Source organism: Amblyraja radiata, chromosome 39 (assembly GCF_010909765.2).
Source record: "Amblyraja radiata isolate CabotCenter1 chromosome 39, sAmbRad1.1.pri, whole genome shotgun sequence".
Lineage (NCBI taxonomy): Eukaryota > Metazoa > Chordata > Chondrichthyes > Rajiformes > Rajidae > Amblyraja > Amblyraja radiata.
In genome coordinates this window covers 7435065-7461431 of record NC_045994.1, presented here as the reverse complement: position 1 = coordinate 7461431, position 26367 = coordinate 7435065, and the positions used below count along the sequence as shown (strand labels likewise).

General features: G+C 44.9%; 1 protein-coding gene and 1 long non-coding RNA gene across 2 annotated transcripts in view; both read right to left on the bottom strand.

Annotated features, from left to right (window-relative positions):
- LOC116967312 (deleted in malignant brain tumors 1 protein-like) overlaps positions 1 to 26367 on the bottom strand; it is a gene marked incomplete at its 5' end in the record, with an annotated part of 96221 nt that overhangs the window by 23069 nt on the left and 46785 nt on the right. Inside the window, 3 exons of the mRNA XM_033013813.1 lie at positions 157 to 375; positions 2153 to 2467; positions 3249 to 3281. Coding sequence (XP_032869704.1) covers positions 157 to 375; positions 2153 to 2467; positions 3249 to 3281 — 567 coding nt within the window. The remainder of the gene's footprint in view (positions 1 to 156; positions 376 to 2152; positions 2468 to 3248; positions 3282 to 26367) is intronic.
- The window catches only part of LOC116967486, a 45730-nt gene continuing 19576 nt past the window's right edge, over positions 214 to 26367 (bottom strand). Inside the window, exons 4-5 of the long non-coding RNA XR_004410232.1 lie at positions 1216 to 1219; positions 214 to 368 (exon numbers count right to left, since the gene is read on the bottom strand). This is a non-coding gene — a long non-coding RNA (uncharacterized LOC116967486). The remainder of the gene's footprint in view (positions 369 to 1215; positions 1220 to 26367) is intronic.

Here is a 26367-nt window from a genome sequence, read left to right as displayed (position 1 = left end):
CCGAGATAGCCTGTTTCCATGTTGTAATTGTTATATGGTTATATGGTTAAAGCTGGCACTCACCAGAACAGATCACACTGACATCGCTCGTGTGGTTGCAATGAAGACTTCCTAAAGAACGCGGACAGTCCCGTAGGCTTCTCTCATTACCCTTACATTCAAATACATCGCTCCGTACAAGGCCCGTTCCCTTTCCTAAATAAGCCCCTCTCGGAACAGACACGGCGACTCCACAATGAAGCTGATTGCACACCACATTGGCATCATCCATATCCCAGGCCAGGTCACACACGGTTCCCCAGGTTTCATCATACAGCACTTCCAGTCTTCCCGAGCACTGATCATCTTTGGGTACCAATCTTGGCACTCTGTGATCTGAAAAAAAATATAAAAGATAGTCATGAAAGCCACAATTATGAAGACAACTTACAAAAACATCCCTGAAAGTTCAGCACAAATCTGACGTTGAAATCAGTCCCTTACTAATGATATCTGTGCTCCCCTTCTCCTCCTTCCTCTATCACGATGCGCTAACATGCTGAGTACTATATTCTGCTCTCTGTAACTTCCTCTTTACACTATATATTGTATTTGATTATAAATATGCGTTGTGTATCTGATCTGTTTGCATAGCATGCAAAACAAAGCTTTTCACTCTTCCTCAGTAACGTCACAATGATAAACCTAAACCTAATCCTACAAGTCGAATATAATTATTATTTATGGAACATTTCGTCCTGCAGAACTTAACAAACTCCACAGGCAAGACTGTGCTAACTGACCCAGTGAATCTGTCTGCTCCTGTCCCATTAAACGAATTCCAAGTACAAACTGTAGAAAAAAGAACTATATACCATTCGGCCCACGTCTACTTCACCGTTAAGTCGTGGCTGGTCTAGCTTTACCTCTCAACCCCTTTCTCCTGCTTTCTCATCATAACCCCTGACAACCTTATTCAACACGAATCTGTCAATCCCCGCCTTACAATTATAAGACAATTACAATTACTTTTAGAAACATAGACATAGAAATATAGAAAATAGGTGCAGGAGGAGGCCATTCGGCCCTTCGAGCCAGCACCGCCATTCATTGTGATCATGGAAGATCGTCCCCTATCAATAACCCGTGCCAGACTTCTCCCCATATCCCTTGGCTCCACTAGCCCCTAGAGCTCTATCTAACTCTCTTAAATTCATCCAGTGATTTGGCCTCCACTGTCCTCTGTGGCAGGGAATTCCATAAATACACAACTCTCTGGGTGAAAAAGGTTTTTCTCACCGCAGTCATAAATGACCTCCCCTTTATTCTAAGACTGTGGCCCCTGGTTCTGGACTCCCCCAACATTGGGAACATTTTTCCTGCATCTAGCTTGTCCAGTCCTTTTATAATTTTATCCATTAACTTGGCCTCCACAGCCGTCTGTGGCAATAAATTCTGCAGATTTATCACTCTGTAATGAAAGAGATTCTTCCCCTTCCCTTTCCAAAGGTACGTCTTTTACTGAGGCTGTGGCCTCGGGGCCTGGGCTCTCCCATGCGCGCTAATCCTCTCCACATTCACGCTACCCAGGCCTTTCCTATTTGGTGAGTTTCTATGAGGGCCCCTTCATCCTTCTAAACTCTAGTGAATACAGGCCCATTGCCTTAAAACTCATCATATGTTAACCCAGTTCTCGATGGAAACATTCTCTGAAACCTCCTCTGAACATGCTCCAAATTCAGCACATCCGTTCCCATTGCCGATATCCGCAGCTGACCTCCGATACCACGACCCCCCCGCCCCGCCCCCGTCCTCCCAAGGCAGTGACATATGTTGACCCGGGAAAACGATAATCCAGAACAGCTCTGGAAAGAAATGTATCAGTCTCCGACAGCCGCTGATTCACCAAATCAGTCCCTCCATCCGCGTGTTTCTTGCCCCGTCATTGTACCGGGTGAGAGTATTTAATGCTCCCGGTTGTGTTTGTTTAATTAAAACCAGAATGTGAGATCCAGAAGCGAAATTTGATTCCAATTGGACAGGAATAAAACGGACAGACACTGGATTTAATTTCACACCACTCGCCGCGGGCGGTCAGTCCGAGTCATTTACATCCAGGGCATCCCGGAAATCACCAAACTGCGGAACAAAGAGAGAAAAAGCTGATGTTTACCTTCGCAGATAACGCCGGCATCCCGGGAGTGCGGACGGCCAATGTCCCCCCATGGCTGTGATTTACACTCCCGCAGAGCGGCCTCGCTCCCGCTGCACTGAACACCATACGTCACAACGGGTCCGGACCCCGGTCCAAAGTGAGCTCGGCCCGGGGCTTTCACCGCGGCGCCGCAGCCCAGCTCCCGACACACCACCGCCGCGTCCTGCAGGTCCCAGCCGCGATCATACACAGTCCCCCAGTTCCCCTTGTAGTGAACCTCCACTCTCCCGGCGCATGGACTGCCCCCGTTCACCAGCCTCAACTTCACGCTTTCTGAAAACAAAAATCAGAAAATAGAAGAACAAACGTTGCCGCCGGTATGAGCCGCGGGTCAGTCGGCGCCCCGCACACCGCGCTCCCAGCCACCCCTAGCTCCAACCATTCAAAGTCCACGTGTACCACGGAATGATCAACGGGAGCGGCAGACCCCGAATGAACTGTAAACAGTGTCAACAATATGCAGTAAGCTGGTAACCGTCCGGAGAACCGGGATCACCCGGTCATTCTTGGGATGAAAGCGGCGCCCGAGCAGGCAGGGTGAGCTGCGGACACAGAGTGCTGGAGTAACTCAGCGGACACCCACCCATGTTCTCCTGAGATGCTGCCTGTCCAACCCAGTTACTCCAGCACTGTGGTTTTTTATTATAAACCAGCATCTACAGTTCCTTGTGTCTCCAAGTTCAGCTGCAGGTTCGTTTTCATTCTCGGGAGAGCGGCTGATGAGCTGCGCGGGTCAGTGCCCCGCTGTACTCAAAGCTCATGTGACGGGCAATGGAACCCAAACGTGTTAGAGGTGTGAAGGCATTCCTGGAATTGGACGCCAAAGGTGAAAGATCCGGACTGGGACTCCACAGTGGGATGAGCAGTGGGAACACGCTTGGAACCGGGAACCATGTCAGCAGAGTCGACTCCCCACACTGCGCGCTTCAGGGACATTACTGATCGTCACTCCGTCTGTAGACGGCAGTCACCTCGCAAGTAGCATTAAAGGTCTTCAGTAACAATCAGTCTCAGTAGCCGCACTCTTAACGCGGTGAAAGTTAAGCGAGGTTACCTGAAGGGTCCGCCTGACAATCCCCGGGGCGGCCTGAAATGAGAAATAAAGAATGAGATTTGGCTGTGTGACGGGTGGAGTGATGGGGTTGGGCAGTGGGAGCGAATGGGTCCATGGGGAGGTGGGCATCTCATTAATGAAACCATCACCGGAAAAAGTCCCGACAGTAACCTGAGAGGCAGCGTTCCGAACCGCTACAGAGAGTTGTTTCACCTTCCCACCTGCTTTTTTAGATGTTACTGTAAATTAGTATCAACAGTCAGATAATCCTATCGTCTCTTTTGTAATGAAATTTATTGTTAGATCTACAGAGATCTGGACCCAATTTACCGATGTGGTAAATTTGGTCCATGCCGACCAGATTGTTAAATACCTGCCCCAGCTGCCTCCCCTGGCAGCTTGTTCCATATACCCAACACCCTGTGTCTGGAAAAAACGCCCCTCTGGATCCTATTAAATCTTTCCTGTCTCATCTTAAACCTTTAGCCTCTGTTGTTTTAATTTCTCCTATCCTGGTTTAAAATACTCTGTACCATTCACCTTATTAATTCCTCTTGTGATTATATGCACCTCCATCGCCCCTTGGTCTCCTGCGCTCCAAGGAATAAATTCCTAGCTTGTCCAATCTCTCTCTACAGCTCGGGTCCTTAAGTGCTGGAAACGTTCTTGTAAATCTTCACTGCATTCTTCCCGTCATAATGGCATCCTTCCGACACCAGGGTGACCCTTTTAGAACGACAGGGAACAATATACCTGAAAAGTAGGCCTGTCGGGCCACGACAACTCTCCTATCGCCTCTGGTGAACTATCAGGTTCGGGCACATTTTACGTAGCCTTGAAAATACATTGTGTTACCACTCTAACTGATAATTCGCATGGAAAAATTCATAATGCAATTAACAGTGAATAAACCCATCCTTACTCCCCTAGAATAAATCATTTAATTGTTTTCAGTTTTCGGTACATATGACAGTTAAAAATGAAACACTCTTGAAATAGCTCCTGTCTGTGAGGTTCACACTGTCACGAGTTCAGATTCTCATTTCAATTTTACTTTCCACAGACGATACAAAGTGAACTGACCCGTGTGCCAAACTCGATCATTTTAATTTTCAGCGGACAGCCACGCCTTCATTTCCCCTCCAACAAAATTTACGATGAAATTCCCTCCGATGGATTTGCAGGATATTTTTCTGTGTTCAACACCGTCTACCACATGATGGACAAATGACCTGATCCCAGACTACTGAAGATATTCTGCCCCTAATTTCTATACTACTTTCCAGTATCTTAATACAGGTGCGGCGATGCTAATATTTACGACTCAATGACTCTATTTATTTTCAGATTTGCTTGTGGAGAATGCTTGAATGATATTCCAACGTTACACGTTGGTTCCTTTGTGTCCTGCGTTGTCCAGCAATAACTGGGCACGACTTACTCCCACACCTGAGTTCTGCTATCCACTTGGCTCCAGGAACAGATACTGTCTCGCCAGTTGCCATTTCCTTTTAACTAAATTTTCAAGAAGTGGGGAAAGTCTATTTACGTTCACAGTTTCAACCCCGCGTTACAATTTGTGAATCTAGATAATGTTATTCAATTCTATGCCTTTCGCCGATTGCACAAACTCGGCCCGTGGACTATGCAGTGGACAATTGACCGCATGCACAATAGGCCCATTAATTTAGTGTTATATCTCACGAAGTAATAATAATATAAACAGCACAATCGTATCTGACGATTTGGGAATCATTAGGATCATATTTTCTCAGACGTGTATTACGATTATTCAAGTATTTAATGCACGCGGAAGCAGTACCATTACACATCATGTATAAAACACAGTTCCCATTCCAAACTTCTAAGGACAAGAGGAGACCATTCAGCCCATCGGCTCCATACCAAGCACTGTACAACAGTCTCGTTGATTTAATTCACCCTCCTTATTTCCCTTCATTCGGGCCCATCAACACTTCTTTCATCCGTTTGACCATTCTACTCAAGATAATTTACAGTAGGTAATTAAACTACGTAGCAACAAATCATTGGGATGCGCGAAGAAACGCGAGCACCCGGGCAAACGCGCACAGTCACAGGGAAGATGCAAGTGTAATAGCATGTTATACAGCACCGGTGGTAAGGAATGAACCGAGATCGCTACAACTGGGTGGAAGCAGCGGTAGTAAAATTAAATAGAGGATACCGATAACGTGCTCCTTCCAACCAGTAGAGCCACTACAGGCAGCGTCATAGACCCGAGTTCAATGCCGACCTCGGGTGCTGTCAGTGTGGATTTTGTACGTTCTCCTAGTGCCTGTGTGGGTTTCCCCCGCGCGTTCTGTTTTTGTCCTACATTCCAAACCGGGCATTTACCCGCTGTAAATATTCCCTCATGTGCATGAGTGGCAGTATCTTCGGGGAGTTGATGAGAACGAGAACAAATAAAATAGGATTAATGATGCAATTGGATGTTTGCTGCTAGCCTGAGACTCGGTGGTCAAGGGGTCTTTCCATGTTGTTTGTTTAAACCAGAATCTGCAGTTCCTTCCTACACATTTACATAGATGCCAACGTGGTGTCAATTACACAGGCTCCAACAATATTCAATGACGTGATGTTATCTTAACGACAAAATCAGAAGAAAAGTTGGTGTTTGATTTAGCCAGCGCCCAATTTCTGCCGATAATTCACGGATGAATATGTCCTGCTTTTGTTTTCTGATTTGTGTAATGAGGTGGACGGGAATGGAGAAACAACAGCTGAATATATGCCTGAATTTATCTATAAAGCATCAAATGAGATAAATCTTCAAAGCAAAGAAGTAAAACTCTGAAACTCTCAACAGAGAGAAAACAGAGGTGAGTTCTGTACATCAGTCCCAACGTGGACTGTTTTACTTTCCTCAGAAGCTGCGGCCCCGTCGAAGGTTCTGTTTGCGCGTCTCACTGCCTCATTATGTATTTAACACGAGGTATATGTAGGAGATAAACTATCAAGGCGAAATTTGTTACGGAACTGCAGTGAACTTTTAACCAACATAGAACAAGTGAAAAGCAATTTAAAGAAAATTGCAACATCTCTCTAACTGCGATTCTCCACCTAAACAGAATGGAGAATGCACAAATGCCCCGAGAAATAAATGTGTTGCTACTAATAGCTGGACACGCATAGTGCCAAACTGAAAACTCGGTTAATATACAATGTGACGCATTTGAAGATCATTGACCACTGTGTGGAAATGTCAGCGTCAATGTCCATCGAAATGAGTGTTCAATGACAATATTAATGCTGATTTTAACAGTGTTCAGTCTACATCAGGATGACTTTTAATGATAGAACATTAATAAAACCTTTCCAACACCAGAATACTAACTACATTTTATAAATATGCTCAGTTCACAGTATGACATGGTGGATAAAAATAGCTGCAACTGAACACTATAAGCGACAGGAATTTGTGTGCGGCTTCAGTCAGCAACAGCTGCAGCTTTGGATGCTGTTGTTCACCTCAAGGAGTTTATACTCTCTGGACTCCGATGTGCTCTGCCCCAAAAGTGACCGTCCTATACCTCTGATGAATTCAGAGTAATAATCTCTTTCTGAATTGCAGTACACAAGACCCGAGTCTTGCGGGTGGACTGATCTGAGACTGAAGAAAATTCCCGTGGACGAAATATCACGTTTAAATCTGTTTTCAAAAATCTGAATGGGACGTTAAATGTGTTAAATCTTGGCGACATTACCCAAATATATAGCGTATTCCGACGGAATTGAACGACTGTTATACAAGGACACAAATAGCAAACATTAGAAAATAGCTAATTAATTATAGAAAGCAAATAACACACTTCAATATTCCATCCAGCCGTTGTCAAGGTGAATGAACCTATTTTTTAAAATCCACTCTGCTCCTGTGCCCTCATTACAAAACACCCAAAGCCCTGATCGGGACAGGTGGAAAATTCACACGTGGACGACATTTTTCATCACTTTAATAGATCACCATGTTTTCATCCCAACATTTAGAGATACAGACATAAAGGGCTGCAGTAGCCCAGCGGGTCAGGCAGCATCAGTTTGAAGAAGGGGGCCGATTTGAAACGTCATCTATCCATGTTCTCCAGAGATGCTGCCTGACACGATGTGTTATTCGAACAAATTGAGTTTTTTTGTAAACCAGTATCTGCAGTCCCTCGTGTCTCCATTCGGAGATACATATTTTCTGATCGACATATCAAACAGAGATAAACTGAAGTTAGCTGTTAATAGAAAATGCAGGACGTGGAGCAAGTGGAAGCAACTGAAAAACGTATCGGTATTTCATCAAACGCAACTGAATATTCTGCAGAATATTCAATATAGGCGAATCAATTTCAAAAGAAAGGAGATGTAAAGATTGCCGAAAGTCTACTCGATCAGGCAATGCGCATTTCCCTTTGATGGAGTTTATAACATAAACCTTAACCAAAACCGTGAACATTGAGAAACTATACGATCGACTGAACGTGGCACTAAATAGATGCGTCAATGAGGTGGACGGGGATTGAGAAACAACAGCTGAATATATGCCTGAATTAATCTAGAAAGCAGCAAATGGGAGAAATCTTCAAAACAGAGGTAAAACTCTGACACACTCAGTACCTGTGGAAAGAGAAACAAAGGTGATTTGTTCTCTGCTGTTCTTTCCACAAATTCTGTCCATCAGTCCCAACGTGGACTATTATACTTTCCTCAGCAGCTGCTGCCCCGCCGATGGTTCTGTTTATACGTCTCCCTCCATCTCCCTCTCTCTCTCTCTCTCTCTCTCTCTCTCTCTCTCTCTCTCTCTCTCATTGAGCATTTAACACGAGGCACACGAATGAGATAAAACATCAAGTTGAATTTTGTCACGGAAATCTGCACAAAACCTTCAAGCTAAATCGAAGAAGTGAATTTGCAACATCTCACAAATTGCGATTCTCCACATAAACAGAATGGAGAATACAAAAATGCCCAGAGCAAAATGAGTTGCTACTTATCGCCGCACACACCTAGGGGCAAACTGAAAACTCAGTTTAATATATAATGTCACACATTTGAAGATAATTGTAGGCAAATTAAACTCTACCACTGTGTGGAAATGTCGATGTCAATATCCTTCCAAGTGAGTGATTAAGATCAATGACAACATGAATGTTAATTTTAGCAGTGTTCATTCTGCATCGGTATGCCTTCTAATGTTGTAAAATTAATAAAACATTTCCAACAACACGATACTAACTGCAATTCATAAATTTGCTCCGCTCACTCTATGATATTTATGGAATTCCCTGCCACAGAGGGCAGTGGAGGCCAAGTCATTGGATGGATTTAAGAGAGAGTTAGATAGAGCTCTAGGGGCTAGTGTAGTCAAGGGATATGGGGAGAAGGCAGGCACGGGTCATTGATAGGGGACGACCAGCCATGATCACAATGAGTGGCGGTGCTGGCTCGAATGACCGAATGGCCTCCTCCTGCACCTATTTTCTATGTTTCTATATGGGGGATAAAAGAAGCTGCAACTGATCACTATCAGCGACAAGAATTTGTGTGCGGCTTCAGTCAGCAACAGCTGCAGCTTTGGATGCTGTTGTTCACCTCAAGGAGTTTATACTCTCCGGACTCCGATGTACTCTGCCCCAACAGTGACCGCCCTATACCTCTGATCAATTCAGATTAATAATCTCTTTCTGAATTGCAGTACACAAGACCCGAATCTTGCGGGTTGACTGATCTGCGACTGAAGAAAATTCCCGTGGATGAAATTTCACGTTTAAATCTGTTTGACAAAATCGGAATGGGATGTTAAATGTGTTAATCTTGGCGACATTATCCAAACACACACTGTTCCGACAGAAGTCAGCAACTTGTTACCAGATGGCTCTGTTAGAAAATATTAGAAAATAATGAATTATTTATAAACATAATTGCCACATTTGAATAGCCCACTTCTCCCGTCATAAATTTGGAGTAAATGAACATATTTTCTCATCTCTGCTCCTGTGCTTTCATGTTAAAAACACACAAACCCCTGATCTGGACAGGTGGAAATTTCACACGTGGCAGAAATTTATCATCAATTTAATAGATCACTATTTTTTCAATACAACATTTAGTGATAAGCCACAAAGTGCTGGAGTGACTCAGTGGATCAGGCAGCAACACTTTGAAGAAGGGTCCCGACCCGAAATGTCATCTATCCAAGTTCTCCAGAGACGCTGCCTGACCCGTTGTGTTAATCCAGCAAATTGTGTTTTTGTTCGTAAAGCAGCATCTGCAGGCCCTTGTGTATTCATTCAGAGAATAAATATTTTCTACTATCCACAGTCCATACACCACAACGTTCAATTATGTGGCTATAAACATACGGGAATATAGAGTATAATAATAAATATCATGTTAATTGATCACCGAATACTTTCAACATTCTCAATGAACTCACAGTTCCAAATCTGCAATACAACCAAAGTCAAGAAGGACCGCAGCATTCTCCCAGCGGCCAATTGCAGCGATGACTCCAGGACTTCAACTGAACACCCACTACGGACATAGAATGGTCTCTCCAAAACTTCTGACACATTGACGTATCTGAGAGTTAATTCTTTGATAACAGTTTTCATAGTAAATTATGTTTTGCTCCAAACAACCAATAGATTTTGAACGAAGTAAGGCGTGAACTGCAGTCTGCTCGAATGCACCAATGAGAAAGAACCTGCCCATTAATGGGTTTATCCCATCCATTTTCTTTCTTTCGCCTTCTGTTGAGAAACCAATGAAGGGATTAAAAGTAACATTAACAAATTTGCAGATGACACAAAACTGGGTGGGGGTGTGAACTGGGAGGAGGATGCTATGAGATTGCAGGGTGACTTGGTCAGGTTGGGTGAGTGGGCAGATGCATGGCAGATGCAGTTTAATGTGGATAAATGTGAGGTTATCCACTTAGGTGGCAAAACAGGAAGGCAGATTATTACCTGAATGTTGTCAAGTTGGGAAAAGGGGAAGCACAACGGGATCTTGGGGTCCTTGTTCATCAGTCACTGAAGTAAGCATGCAGGTACAGCAGGCAGTGAAGAAAGCGGATGGCAGACGGTCATATGTTGGTAGAATGGAGCGACTGGGCTTGTATACTCTGGAATTTAGAAGGATGAGAGGGTTTCTTATTGAAACATAAGATTATTTAGGGTTTGGACACGCTAGAGGCAGGAAACATGTTCCCTATGTTAGGGGAGTCCAGAACCAGGGGCCTCAGTTTAAGAATAAGGGGTAGGCCATTTAGATTGGAGATGAGGAAAACTTTTTCACCCAGAGAGCTGGGAATCTGTGGAATTCTCTGTCTCAGAAGGCAGTGGGGGGCAATTCTCTGGATGCTTTCAAGAGAGAGTGAGATCGAGCTCTTAAATATAGCAGTGTCAAGGGATATAGTGAGAAGGCAGGAACGGGGTATTGATTGGGGATGATCAGCCATGATCACAGTGAATGGCGGTGCTGGCTCAAAGGGCCGAATGGTCTACTCCTGCACCTATTGTCTATTGTCTATTGAATTTGAAATGGAAACGTGTCACCGAGCCGATACCTGCATCCAAGAAGCAGACAGTTAAAGAAGCTTACCGTCAGAGAGGAGCTGGTTGATCCCAGTGTCCACAGTGTGATCCAGACCATGTGGGTGCTCTTCTCATTTACATCCTTCCACCACCAGGTGCTTTGGCAATTTGCAAACAGTTCAGGGCACCCAGCCCACACGCACTCTCAGCAGCCGCCTAACATCACGGGAAGAAACCAGACTCCAACTATGGACAAAAAGGCTTGAGGACGACCCCCCTCCTACTGACATGGGAATCCCTCCTTCTGAAGCCCTCCCTCCGGGCTCAGAAGCACCATGGGTCCAGTGGAAGACGCTCAACCGCCTGAGAACAGGAACAGGGCGATCAAAAGCTGCCATGGCCAGATGGGGCTATGAAACTGGCCAAACCACCTGTGAATGTGGAGAAGAGGACCATACAATGCAGCACTGCCTTGTCTGCCCCCTACTACCCAACCAGTGCAGCTCAAAGGATCTTGCAGTGTTCAACAAAAACGCAAAGGACTGTGTAAAGGAATGGGAAACTGTCATATAGTCAACCAGCTTCAAAGACACGAAAAGAAGAAGAAGCAGCCGCCTGAAAATACCACACCATGCTGAATGCAGATTTAATTCATTTTTATTGTGCCCTGTATCACAGTCTCCAATGTAGGAGAGAATAAACATATTTCATACTCTCATGTTTTTATGTTCATGTCATAGGAGCAGAATTAGGCCATTTGGCCCATCGATTCTATTCCACAATTCAATCATGGTTGATCTTTCCCTCTGAATCCCATTCTCCCACCTTCTTCCTCACGTTTGGCTTCCTTGATAATTAATAACCTTTCAATCTCTGCTTTAAACATACCCAATGCCTTGGCTTCCACAGTCGTCTGTGGCAATGAATTCCACAAATAAACTAACCTCTGGCAAAATAATCGAAACATAGAAACATAGAAAATAAGTGCAGGAGTAGGCCATTCGGCCCTGCGAGCTTGCACCGCCATTCAATATGATCATGGCTGATCATCCAACTCAGTATCGTGTACCTGCCTTCTCTCCATACCCCCTGATCCCTTTAGCCACAAGGGCCACATCTAACTCCCTCTTAAATATAGCCAATGCACTGGCCTCAACTACATTCTGTGGCAGAGAATTCCAGAGATTCACCACTCTCTGTGTGAAAAATGTTTTTCTCATCTCGTTCCCCCTTATCCTTAAACTGTGACCACTTGTTCTGGACTTCCCCAACATCGGGAACAATCTTCCTGTATCTACCTTTCCAACCCCTTAAGAATTTTGTAAGTATCTGTAAGATCCCCCCTCAATCTTCTAAATTCTAGCGGGTACAAGCCGAGTCTATCCAGTCTTTCTTCATATGAAAGTCCTGACATCCCAGGAATCAGTCTGGTGAAACTTCTCTGTACTCCCTCTAAGAATGTCCTTCCTCAGATTAGGAGACCAAAACTGTACGCAATACTCCAGGTGTGGTCTCACCAAGACCCTGTACAACTGCAGTAGAACCTCCCTGCTCCAATACTCAAATCCTTTTGCTATCCTCCTCATCATTCTAACATGATGTCCTTTTATTCCGAGGCTGTGCCCTGTGGTCCTAGATTCTCCCACTACTGGAAACATCCTCTCAGCATCCACCCTGTGTGGTCGTTTCATTATTTAGTAGGTTTCAATGAGATTCCTACTCATCCTTCTAAACACACACAAGTACAGGCCCAAAGCCATCACATGCTCCTCATACGTTAACCCAATCCTCCTTGGGATCATTCTCATCAATCTCTTCTGGACTCTCTCCAATGCTAGCAAATCCCTACTCAGATATGTGGACCAAAACTGTTCACAAAACAAATGCAGTCTGACTGGGCATCCTATAAAGCCTCAGCATTGCATCCCTGCTTTTATATTCTAGTCTGAGAAGCTGACAGACCTCGGCGTCCCGACTCCCACCTGCAACTGGATCTTGGATTTCCTGACTGAAAGACCACAGGTGGTGAGGATGGGAAGGAGGGTGTCTGCAGAGCTCACCGTCAGCACAGGATCACCACAAGGCTGCTGTCTCATTCCCAAACTTATCACCCTGTACACACACGACTGTGTCTCCACCCAGGAAAATACCATCATTATTAAGTATGCGGATGATACTGAACTGGACTTTGAACACTGCTGCCACAGTGAAATCCTGGGCCTCATCAAGGGGGGGGGGACGAGTCGGGCTACAGGAGTCTGGTGAACGACACTCTTGCCAATGGTGAGGTGAACGACCTAAGCCTCAACACAGGCAAGACAAGAGAAATAATAATGGACTTCAGAAAAAATCCACCTCCCCTGCAGCCCCTCATCATCAAGGGGACTATGGTGGAGAGGGCTGACAGTTACAGATACCTGGGATTACAAGTAACATCAGATCTGAACTGGACTTTGAACACTGCTGCCACAGTGAAAAAAGCCCAGCAGAGACTGTACTTCATCAGGCTGCTCAGAAAAGCTGGTCTGCACTGTTGCCCTCTCACCCAGGTCTACAAAGGACTGATAGAGAGCATCCTCACCACAGGCATCACGGTGTGGTATGGAAACACCACACAGACAGAGAGGAAGGCTGCAAAGTGTCATAAAGACTGCAGAGAGGATTATCAGAACGGAACTCCCCTCCATGGACACAATCTACACACAGCGCTGTCAAAAAAGAGCAGAGAGAATCATCAGAGACACACTACAACCAGCTCCCTCCCTGCTCAAACACAAAAACTGCACATACAACCTCAGGCACAGACGAGCAGACAGCATCGCCATAAACAGAACACGCTTTTTTAAGAGCTTCTTCCCTGCCACAGTGAGACTCTTGGCCAAAACAAAATGAACTGATGTCCTGACCTACCTCATAGCATATCATATTATATCATATTATATTGTCTCCTGGGCCTGTGCAATTTACAATGCAATCGACACTTTTATATAGGGTTTGTGTAATTTACAATGCTCTCACTTTCCCCTTTATATAGGGTTTTAGGCACTTTCTTTTTTATTTCTAGAGAAGTATATGTTTTTATAGATTATGTGTCTTTCTGTGTGTCTTTTTAACTTGACTTGATTTGACTCTCTGAACAACCGCACAAGAGTTCCTATGTGTGTAAGCACAAATGGCAAATAAAGTTTTTGACCTTTGACCTTTGACCTTAGTCCTCTCAAAATGATTGCTAACATGACATTTGCCTTCCTTACTACTGATTTAACTGCAAATTAATCTTTTGGGAACACTCCACCGGTACTCCCAAGTCCCTTTGCACATCAGATTTCTGACTCCTCTCCCTATTTACAAAATAGTCTATGCCTTTAGTCCTACTATCAAAGTGCATGACTGTACACTTTGCTTCACCGTATTCCATCTTCCACCTCTTCCAACCTGTCCCAGTCCTTCTGCAGACTCCCTGCTTCCTCTAGATTAGCTACTCCTCCACCTATCTTCGTATCATCTGCAAACGGCCAAATATCCATCAATTTCCTCATCCAAATCATTGATAAACTATGTGAAGAGTAGCGGCCTCAACCCCGACTACAACGGAACACCACTAGTCACCAGTAGCCTATCACAAAAAGTCCCTTTTCCCCACTCTTGGCCTTCTGCCATTCAGTCAACCTGCTATCCATGCAGGTATCTTCCCTCTAATACCTTGCACTCTCATCTTGTTTAGCAGCATCACATGGGGCAAGTTCTCCATCTGTCATAGAGTCATACAGCATGGAAACAGGCTCGACAGCCCCAATTGTCCATGCTCACCAAATTGCCCCATCTAAGCTAGTCTCATTTGCACACATTTGACCCATATGGCTCTAAACCTTTCCTTTCATGTATCTCTCCATGTGTCTTTTAAATGCTGTTATAGTCCCTGCCACAGCTACTGTCCCTCCTCTGGCAGCTCGTACCAGAAAACCCACCATTCCCTGAGAAAGAAAGTTGTCCCTTGGATTTCTAATGAATTTTTCCCAGTCACCTTAAACCTTTGTCATCTGGTTATTGATTTCCCTACCCTAGATACAAGATTGTGCATTAATGGGAAGGGCGGTGTTTCAGATGCTCAGGTGGTGGGGGCGTGGGGTGGGTCAGGTGCTGTGTGTGGGGGGGAGGGGCAAGTACTGTGTGTGGAGGAGGGTCGAGTGCTGTGTGAGAGATGAGGCAAATGCTGTTTGTGGGGGAGGGACAAATGATGGGGGGGGGGGGGGACAAGTGCTGTGTGGGGGTGGGAGGGTCAATTGATTAAGAGGATAATGTAAATTAGTTTTGTGATTTTGAGTCTTGTGATTGTTTTTTTCTTTCTTGGGTGAGTGCAGCGGTGGTGGCAGGTAAATTGGTTCAATACTCCTCAATCAGGATGTAGGAAGGGAGGACAACTGCTGGTGACCCTGACGATTATACCTGTAGGTATTGTGTCCAGGTACAGCTTGTAAAGGACTGTGTTAGGAAGCAAGACATGCATCAGGATGACCTTTGGACAATCCACTGTGGCGATGAGTTCCACAGATTAACTGCCCTCTGACTAAACTTCCTCCTCACCTTCTTTCTAAAACAGTGAGTTTTAATTCTGTTGCTATGACCTCTGGTCCTAGACTCTCCCACAAGTGGGAACATCCACTCTATCTATGCCTTTCATTATTCTGGAAACTGCAATGAGTTCCCCCCTCGCAAACCTTCTAAAATCCCTAAACTCCTGCGAGTCGAGGCCCAGTGCTGTCAAATGCTTATAATATGCAAAGCCACTCATTTATGGAATCATTCTTGTAAACCTCCTCTGGACCCTCTCCAGAGCCAGCACATCCTTTCTCAGATCTGGGGCCCAAATGTCTTCAAAACAAATCCCATGATTGTCCATTGTGGGTACTTGTGGCATTTTGCTGGATATTTGCAGCAGATTTTAAATTATGAATTCTAACAACATATCCACTTGCAGAAATGATAATTTTCTACATGAATTAGCAATGACATGTACCCTACACACAATTAGAAAAGGTCTGACGAGATGGTAACGCTGAACATTGCCCTTCATATTTTAAACCCTGTATTTAAAATGTACTGGCCACATTCTGCAGAGGCACAGCAAGTCTCTGTAAAACCTGTTTGCATGTTGAGCTGGCAGGAAACACCTGGCATAGTGGTGTTTACTGGGCTTATCTATAAATTGTCATATCCTCTGATTTACCAAAATATAGAAAACATTTAGAGATAAATGCTGTACGTATTTCCACAGTACACTGTGCTTTGATTTGGAAGATTTTAGATCCAAGTTCTATTCCAGAACCTTCATTCAAAATGCTTTGGTCTGTAGAAAGGTCTGGACCCAAAATGTCACCTCTTCCTTTGCTCCAGAGATGCTGCCTGACCTGCTGAGTTACTCCAGTTTCTTGCGTTGTCTTTGATTTAAACCAACATCTGCAGTTCATCCCTACACATTTTGTCTGCTCCACAGCAAAATCTCCTCAAGGTTTGCCTGCTTTGAAGAAGTTCTCCTCCTCTCTCCAATGAGAGTTCTGCAGCACTCTATTTTACTGCACACCCTCTGTGATCCCTCCTCCTTCCTACACTTCTGACTGACCCTATATATTCCCCTCATGATCTTACACATCTCTATAGCATCACCCCTTTTACTAGTTTTTCATTTTTTGATGACCTCTTGACCCCCCCCCCCCCATCCTCTCTTTTCCGCTGCTCCCCTCCTCAGTGCCTCATCTGGTCTCCCACCTATTCCCCCCCACTAACCCCACCCCCCCCCCCCATTCACCACCTCACCCTCCCCACATCCCCACCCCTTCCCCCACGTCCCACCCAATCCACTCCCCACCCCCAACCTCCCCCCCCACTATCCACACACTACCCCCCCCACTCCCCCCCACACCCCCCACACTCCCCCCCACTCCCCACCCACTACCCCCAATGCCACACCCCACCGCCCCCACACTACACCCTCCCACATGACTACACCCCCACTCCCCCTTCCCCCGCCACCCCTCCCCACTAGCCACCACAAAACCCACCACACCTCTCCCCCTCACTCCACCCCCACTCCCCTTCCCCTCTCCCACTCTCACTCTAAACATCCCCCCCCAACCTCCACTCCCCCCTCCCCCCCCCCCCCCCACTCACTCCCCCTCCCCACCCCACCCACTCCCCCTCCCCTGAGCGTCTCCAGAGACGCTGCCTGACCTGCTGAGATACTCCAGCACTTTATGTCCTTTTGTGTATTAACAAGGCATCTGCAGATCTTTTTGACCACGTAACTTCACAACATGACTTCTTCCTGCACAAAACAAGGAATTATTTTCTTAGCCAAGTTTTTCCAGTGCAATTAAAACACCAGCTGATAGGATTTCACTTCTGAAGAAGGGTCTCAACCCGAAAAGTCACCCATTCCTTCTCTCCAGAGATGCTGCCTTTCCCGCTGAGTTACTCCGGCATTTTGTGTCTATCTTTGTTAATGGAACTCAGCAGGCCAGGTAACATCTGTGGAGGAAAATGGACAGACTATGTTTTGGATCAACCCAAATGAATGCCTCCTGACCTGCTGAGTTCCTCTGGAGCTTTTTTTCTTGTTTCCCCCAAGATCCAGCACATGCAGACCCTCGTGTCTCTGTATAAACCAATGGGCTCTAGTAATAGAATTCAACCACTGATCACTATGTGGAAGGGCAGGAGAGATCAGGCTGAGTTTCTAATCCAAACTGAATTAGTGACCGGCCTGTGAACAAGCGAGCTGCCTGTGACAAGTGGTGAGCCTCAGTGTTCGCTGCTGGGCCCATTGCTGTTTGTCATCTACATCAATGATTTGTATGAGAACGTACATGGCATGATTAGCAAATTTGCAGATGACACAAAAGTGGGTGGTGTTGTAGATAGTGAAGATGGTTGTCAAATATTGCAGCAGGATCTTGATCAGTTCTGCAAGTGGGCTGATGGACTTTACCTCACTAGAGACCCTCGGACTATCTTTGATTGGACTTACTGGACTTTATCTTACTCTAAACGTTATTCACGTTATTCCCTTCATCGTGTATCTATGGGTGGCTCGATTGTAATCATGTATTGTCTTTCCACCGAATGGTTAGCACGCAACAAAATCTTTCCACTGTACCTCAGTACACTTGAGAATAAACTAAGCTAAACATGGTGACCGTAGCGGGAGAGCTACTACCTTACATCACTAGAGACCCGGGTTCGATCCTGACTACGGGTGCTGTCTGAACGGAGTTTGTACGTTCTCCCCGTGACCTGCGAGGGTTTTCTTCGAGCTCTTTGGTTTCCTCCCACACTAAAAGGAAGTACAGGTTTGTAAGTTAATAGGCTTGGTATAAATGTAAAATTGTCCCTAGTGTGTGCAGAGTAATGTTAATATGTGCGGGGATCACTGGTCGGTGCGGACTCAGTGGGCCAAAGGGCCTGTTTCCGCGCTGTATCTCTAAACCAAACTAAACTGATAGTTTGAAATGCAAACCCCCAGATTCAGGAACAGTTTCGTGCCGGCTATTATCAGGCAACTGAACTATCGTATCACCAACGAGAGAGCAGTCTTGACCTCCCATCTACCTCATTGGAGACCCTCGGAGTAACTGTAATCAGACTTTACTGGACTTTATCTTGTACTAAACGTTATTCACCTCGGTACACGTGACAATAAATTAGATTGTGTTTCCATAGGATGATCCCACACCATCTGCTACCAGGGGGGAGATCTGATCAAAGCTGTTTTCGCCTTGGCAGCTTGGACAAAGGTTGTGGAGGGTGGTTGTTAACAACACCACAGAAACTAACATGGGAGATGTCACAAAGCCTCCCACCTTCTGAATTGGATGGAGTCACAAATACAGATACCAACCAGGGGATATGGGGAGAAGGGAGGAGAATGGTGCTGAGGAGGACAGATAGATCAGCCATGATTGAATGGCGAAGTAGACATGATGGGCCGAATGGTCTATTTCTGCTTCAATGACTTGTGATGTTATGAACACAATGTCAGGGAGAGCTCCTGTTGCTTTCCATAGATGTTCCCCTTATTATTCCCTTGTGATATATCTGTACACTGTGAGTGGCTCGGTTGTAATTATGTGTTGTATTTCCACTGGCAGGTTAACACGCAACAAAAGCTTTTCACTGGACCTCGGTGCCCGTGTCAATAAAAGTAACTGGACTCATTGAGTCAGGACACTGGCAGCTCAGAAGAGTTCCTTCATTTGAAATTACCTTTTAGTCAGTCCATTTTTAAAGAAAGTTTGCTCCTTATATGCAGCGATATTCAATATATTCAATATATGAGGATAAATTCTGAAATGTATTGGAACTTAACTTTAACAATGGTCATTCATTCTTCCAAACATCTTTATTAGCGGGCAGTTGACGTCTGCTCTCACAGTCCACATCTGGCAGTGGAGGTGGCCCAGGACAGAAAATCAGTATTGGGATGGGAATGGGGAATTAAAACGGTTAAAATGGGAGGTAGTCTCCAAAAAATATTGGAGAACAAGGAACTGCAAACTTTTATCAGTTTGAAGTCGGGTCCTGACCTGAAACGTCACCTCTCCATGTTCTCCAGAGATGCTGCCTGACCCGCTGAGTTACTCCAGCCCTTTGTGTCTCTAAAGAAACATTGTAGCCTCACGTGATGGTGGTGTGAGGTAGTGGTTCTGTGACTGAACACAGCCAGGATCGCAGAGAACTGATCCAAGGACACAAGGTCAAATCCCATCATAGTAGCTGCAGCTATTTAATAACTTAAATAATTAAATAAGCTGGGGATATGAAACTCTAATCTCAGTATGAATCTCTAGGTTGCCATAAAAAACATCTGATTCTCTGATGTCTTTCAGGAGAGAAGTTCTGTCATCTTTATCCTATCCTTAGTTTAGTGTAGCGTGGAGATACAGTGTGGAAACTGGCCCTTCGGCCCACCGAGTCCACACCGACCAACAATCAACTCGTACAGCAGCACTATTCTACACACTGGGGACAATTCACAGAAGCCAATGAACCCACAAACCTGCACGTCTTTGGAATGTGGGAGGAAATCCACCTGGTCACAGGGAGAACGTACAAACTCCGTACAGACAGCACCCCTGGTCAGGATCGAACCTGGGTCACTGGCGCTGTGAAGCAGCAACTCTACCGCTGCGCCACGCCGTGGCTGCAGATCCATCAATTAACGACCTCCACAATTCCGGGACAGGTCAGGATAGGCTATAAATGGCGGCCACACACTGACGCCCACATACTGTGAACGAGTAAACGAACAGAACAACAGAAGAGAAATACTTGAGGAAAACTAATTGGTGGTTTGGCTGACGTTAGCTGAATAGAAATGGCACGATGAGAGCAGCTGAAATAGATGTTTAGTGGTGCCTTTTGTACTGAGTGGATTTTGGAATCATTGAATCTCACAGCAAAGACCCTTGGTAAAGTGCCAGCACTTTGATGGAACTGTCCAATTAATCCCATACCCCTGCTCCTTCCCCCATAACCCTTTACATTATTTCATCATCAATATATAGACTATTCCCTTTTGAGAGTCATTATTAAATATCCATCCACAACCCTTCCACTGAGTGAATTCCACATCATAATTTTCACTGAGTATGAAAAAAGTCTCAAACCCCCTTCGGTTCTTTTGGCAAACACCTTAAATCTGTGCCCTGTGTTCGCTACCTCCCACTGGGAATCATTTCTCCTGATCTTCCTGATAATTTTGAACAACTTCCTACAGATATCTCAGTGTCTCTGATCATGCCAGACTTAGCACAGACATGCACAGACATGCATAGACAGACACACACACGCAGACACACAAATAGACACACACATAGACATACACACACATAGACACACAAGCAGACACACACATAGACACACAGGCAGACACACACCTAGACACACAGGCAAACATACATGCAGACATACAAGCAAACACACATGCAGACATACAGGCAGACACACACATAGACACACACACACACCCACACACATAGACACACACATACACACACACACACACACACACACACACACACACAGTATTGTATTGTATTTTAATGACCACACAGCCAGGCTGGTGGAATTTGGGTTGTCAGCAGCGATACAATAATAAAGAACACACAACCACAATAAAAATGTAACACAAACATCCACCACAGCATTCATCACTGTGGTGGAAGGCACAAACATTTGGCCAGTCCTCCTCCATTCCCCCCCCCCCCCCCCCCCCACACACATAGACACACACATAGACACACACATAGACACACACATGGACACACACATAGACATACACTGCTCTATGTATATTGCTTTACATTTCAAACCAATTGAATGTCTAATTCTATTCAGTTTATCTGCAGCGAAGAGCTCTCTGTGGTCTGCCATTACAGCTCAGAGCTGCCCTCTCCTGGGCAGTTGCACTTTAGCAGTTTGATTCACATCCAGCTGAAACCTAACCATTTAAAACACAATTTTCCATTTCCCCATAATATCCACCTGGATAGATAGCTACAATAATCCAGTGGGAATTCCTCTATTGCAGAGGCAGAAATGCTAGAGATAAACTGAAATCTGTAGGAAACACAGCGAAGCCTAATGTTTACATATTATAAACTGAGGATAACACAGAGTTTTAATGTTATTCCTGTGTATAAGTCGTTGGAGCAGAATATCTAGTCTACTCAGCCATTCAATAATTTAGTTTAGTTTAGTATAGAGATACTGCGCGGAAACAGGCCCTTCGGCCCAGCACGTCAGCGCTGACCAGTGATCCCCGCACATTAACACTCTCCAACACACACTGGTGACAATTTACAATTTTACCGAAGCCAATTAACCTACAAACCTGTACATAGTTGGAGTGCGAGAGGAAACCAGAGCACACGGAGAAAACCCACACAGGTCACGTGGAGAATGTACAAACTCCATTTAGACAGTACCTGTGGTCAGGATTGATACCCGACTTCACAAAATGAACAAGTACCAACGCAGAGCTAAAATGAGCTGGGTGTTGTGTTTGTGTACTAGTTCATAATAGTTCATAATGCACTTGCATAATCATCTGACACTGTATAAAATCATGAGAGGAAAAGATCAGGTATATCGAGTAGATGGTCCAGAGTAGGGGAATCGAGGACCAGAGGACAAAGGTTCAAGGTGAAGGGGAAAGATTTAATAGGAATCTGAGGGGTAACATTTACTCACTGGGTGGGTGTTATGAACAAGCTGCCAAAAGAGGTAGTTGAGGCTGGGACAATCCCAGCGTTTAAGAAACAGTGAGACAGGGTACATGGGTAGGGCAGGTTTGGATGGATATGGACCAAACGCAGGCTTGTATTTCTTGTCCTCTTTTTGCCTCCCTGATTATCTTCTTAAGTGTACCCACACACTTCTTATACTCGAGGAGGGATTTTCTGCTTAACTATGACGTACGCCTCATTTTTCCTAGTCAGATCCTCAACATCTCTCGCCAACCTCTCTCGATTCTCTTATACTTGCCATCCTTATTTGTAAACAGATTACCCCAATCCACGCATGTAGGTCCCAGCCTCATGCCACCAAGATCAGCACTTCCCCATTTTCAGATTTTAAATTGCACCAGTCCTATCCTTTTCCATAACAACTTTAACATTAATAAAATTATGCTCACTTCTCCAAGTTGCTTCCATACTGACATTTCAGTCACATGTCCTATTGTTTTCACAAAGAGGAGGTCCAATGTTGCGCCCCTCTAGTAACACCATCTACATATTGATCAAGAAAACGTTCTTGGACAGATTTAATAACTTATACCCCGTCCAACCCCTTTAAGTCTCGAGAGACCCGGTCAATATAAGAGGTTAAAATCTCCCATTAAAGCTACACTATTATTTTACAGCAACGTAAAATCTCCCTCTACACCTGATCCTCCAATTCGCGCTGACTATGGGAGGGGAGGGGGAGGGGGGGGGGGGTCTATAATAAAGCCCTATCAATGTGATAATTCCCTTCCTGTTTCTAAGTTCTGCCCACGTACCTGTCTGCGTAGTACCCCAGAATAGTATCTCTGGTTATGTACACATTCTTCAAGAAGGCAAATCCTCCCATCTGTCTTCCCTTCCTTGATCTTCTTTCGCCCATGTAGTTTCTCAACATTGAAATATTGTGCTGGCAGTCTTGCCCTTCTCTCAGCCATATATCTGTGATGAAAGTAATATCACAGTCCCTAAGGCAAACCATGCCCTGGGTTCAATGCCTATAGCATTGAGATAAATATACAGCAAACCACCGTTCTTTAACTTCTTTCTGAACCTCGTATATTCACTCTGCAGGTCGTCCGCCTTCTTCCTACATCAATGTAGCACCGTCTGAACACACAAACCAGCTGCAGGACCTCCGTCTTCTTCCTACTTACAGCGTTGGTATTTCTGGTACTACAATCACTTCTGGCTGCTCACCATCCCCCCTAAGAATGTTCTGCAACGGCGGGGGGATATCCAGGACTCTTGGACCACGGAAACAAAAATACACATTTGAGTTCCATTTGTGACCACAGAATCTTCTCGCTAGACCCCACTATCACTATCTCCCATCAATGTAGCCCCGTCTGAACACACAAACCAGCTGCGCGTCAGAGCCGGAGTCAGTGTCTAAGAAATTACTCCTGCTGCTTTCTCTTGCGCAGTCATCCACCACAACACGACCCATAATGTGTTTTCATGGGAAATGGCCACTCTCTGCCTGTTCGCTTTACAATTCCTGGTAGTCACCCGTCTATGTTCTGCCTGCGCCTCAGGTGACCACCTAACTCATACGTGTGGCTGTCTCATTTTTACAATACAATCCTGAGGTCGTCCAGCGTAGAGGGAGGAATTGGGAGTTGGGGATAGAATCTTTGATGGAAGATAATGAGATAACGTACAGATAATCAGCAGAGGTGGCTGTCTGCTCAAAGTCACACAGTGAGTGTATAAATTAGCGAATATGTTTCTGTCTTTATTTACAACGTGTATTATTCGATTAATAACACTATGAAAGTACTTCCAGAAACCATCAACTAATTCCTCGGATTCATCTCTTGCAAAATCTCCATAGAACTGGCAAAAGGCAAAGGTGAACGTCATAAATACGCGTCTATCGTCATCTGTGGTCACATTGGCAATCCGCAAATTTCAGTAACTGCCTCGTAACTTCACCACAAGACACAACCGGAAGAGGGCGCTCTAGGGCATTCAAACGTTTTGGACCAAGCAGGAAGGTGAATTAAGGTGATCGCTTTGATAACCAATTGATTACTGATCAATGACTTTTAAATGTCATGAGATTTCACCTTTTGTATAATCTCCTTTATAAAAATAGTTCTTTTTCGAACATAACACAAAAAACATGGTACAATGAAACACAAAAACTGACCTGTCGGCCCACACGTTCTGTGCCAAAACATGATGTCAGGACAAACTATTATCTGCCTGCACATAACCCATATCCCACCATTCCCCGCATATCCATGTACCTATCAGAAAAGCACTTCACCGCCACTATCGTATTTGTCTCCACCAACACATATGACAGCCCGTTTCAAGCTCACCATCCTCCATGTAAAAAAATACTCCTCTCTTAAAAATTGCCAATCTCATCTTCAAACTATGTCCTTAAGTCTTTAACATTTCCGCACTGAGGAAAAGTATCGGACGCTCCACCCAATCTAAGCCACACATAGGGTTGCCTAACATACGATCACAAACAACAGATGGACAACAGATGGTGTGGACAACAGATGGTGAGAAACTTGTGGGGAGATATTCGACTTTAGCAGGGACTTTCATGGAGAAAACGTGAAACTGGTCCCAGTGGGAGTTGAGCAAACAGAAGAAACAGATATGGGGTGATTTCTAAAAAATCCAGAGGGGAGGTGAGATTTTCTTCACCCCCAGGGAGCACTATGTTCTGGAATTTGCTCATTGATAGTCCTGTGGATGGATAATTAACAAAGGCTCTCGAAAGAGCATTGTCTACCTGTTAATTTGATATAATGAAACAAATTGAAGTATGGTCCAGCTGAGGCACAGATGAGAGAGGGCAGAGAAACGGGGGTGTGGGGGAGAATGGGGAGGGAGTGGTAGCTACCTAAAATTGGAAAATTCAATGTACACACCGCTGGGTTGGAAGCTACCCAAACGAATATGTGGGTTGTTCTTTCAGTTTGCATGACGCCTCACTCTGGCTATGGAGGTTGACCAGGCCAGAAACGTTTATGTTGGAACATGAAGGAGGTTAAAATGGTTAATCATCGGGAGATCCAGTAGGCCTTGGAGGATTGAGAGCAGTTGTCCGGAAAACGGTGGGCGAGACTCTGCTTGGTAAAGTTGATGTACAGGAGGTAGCATCGGGAACACCGGATGCAGTAGGTGAGGTTAGAGGAGGTTAACTTGAACATCTGTATCATCTGGGAGGACTGATGGGGTCCCTGGATAAAGGCAAGCGAGGAGATATAGGCACAGGTATTACATCTCCTGTGGTGGCAGCGGAACGCACTTGGAGAGGGGCAGGTTTGGGTGGGAAGAGAGTGTGAATGAAGATTATGTGGAGGGAGAGGTCTCTGCGACCAGCAAAATGGAGTGGAAATGGGATGATGTAACTGTGGAGAGAACGCATTGGAGGTGATGGAAATGTCGATTATGCGTTGGTTGCGGAGGCTGGTGGGGAGAAAGGTGAGAATCATGGGAACTCTAACCTGGTTCCATCTGGAGGAAGAAGAGACGAGCGCAGAAATACGGACTACGAAGGAGACGCCGATGAGGAATCCATCTTTGACAGCACGGGGAGGGAGGGGGGAGGGTGTGGACAATTACCACATCTCGGATGCCCTAGAATGGAAAGGCTCATCTTGGGAGCAGATGCGACTGAGACGGAGGAATTGAGAGCAGGAGATAGCGTCTTTGACAGTGGTGGAGTGGGAGGAAATGTGGAATAGATTACTGTGGTAGTCAGCAGGTTTGCAGAACACATACGTTTGGCCTTATTTTACTCTGTTTTCTCTCCCTATATGACAACTTGGTTACCGGTTTCATGATTTCCCAATTACCCTCTTGATACCTATTTCCATGTACTTACTGATGAGAATTGGATTTTGCAAATTCAAAGTAAATCGTATAATCTGACTTATTATCCAATGTACATTTATCACCCGGGTCTTGAAAGAATGTTTCCAGCTCATTACTAAGCTTTCACAATTAGACTTATGTTCTGCAATGTCTAGCCTTTGTCTTTAGCTCACATCTTGAGACCACAGGCAATCAACGTGGTGCTTTGATTTAATGTCTATGGGATGTGTATGTATGCTCGGACAAAATATGAACACATTAATATCGAATTCCACCTGAAGTATTTATTATGCTTGTTCAATTCTTACATTGAGCGAGATTGAAACAGTTCATTACAAACACCAAAGCAAGGTAAAGCGTTATAAGAACAAAGTAACATTCATTGTAACCTGCACAATCTTAAGCATTTACATGGAATGTATAAAAACG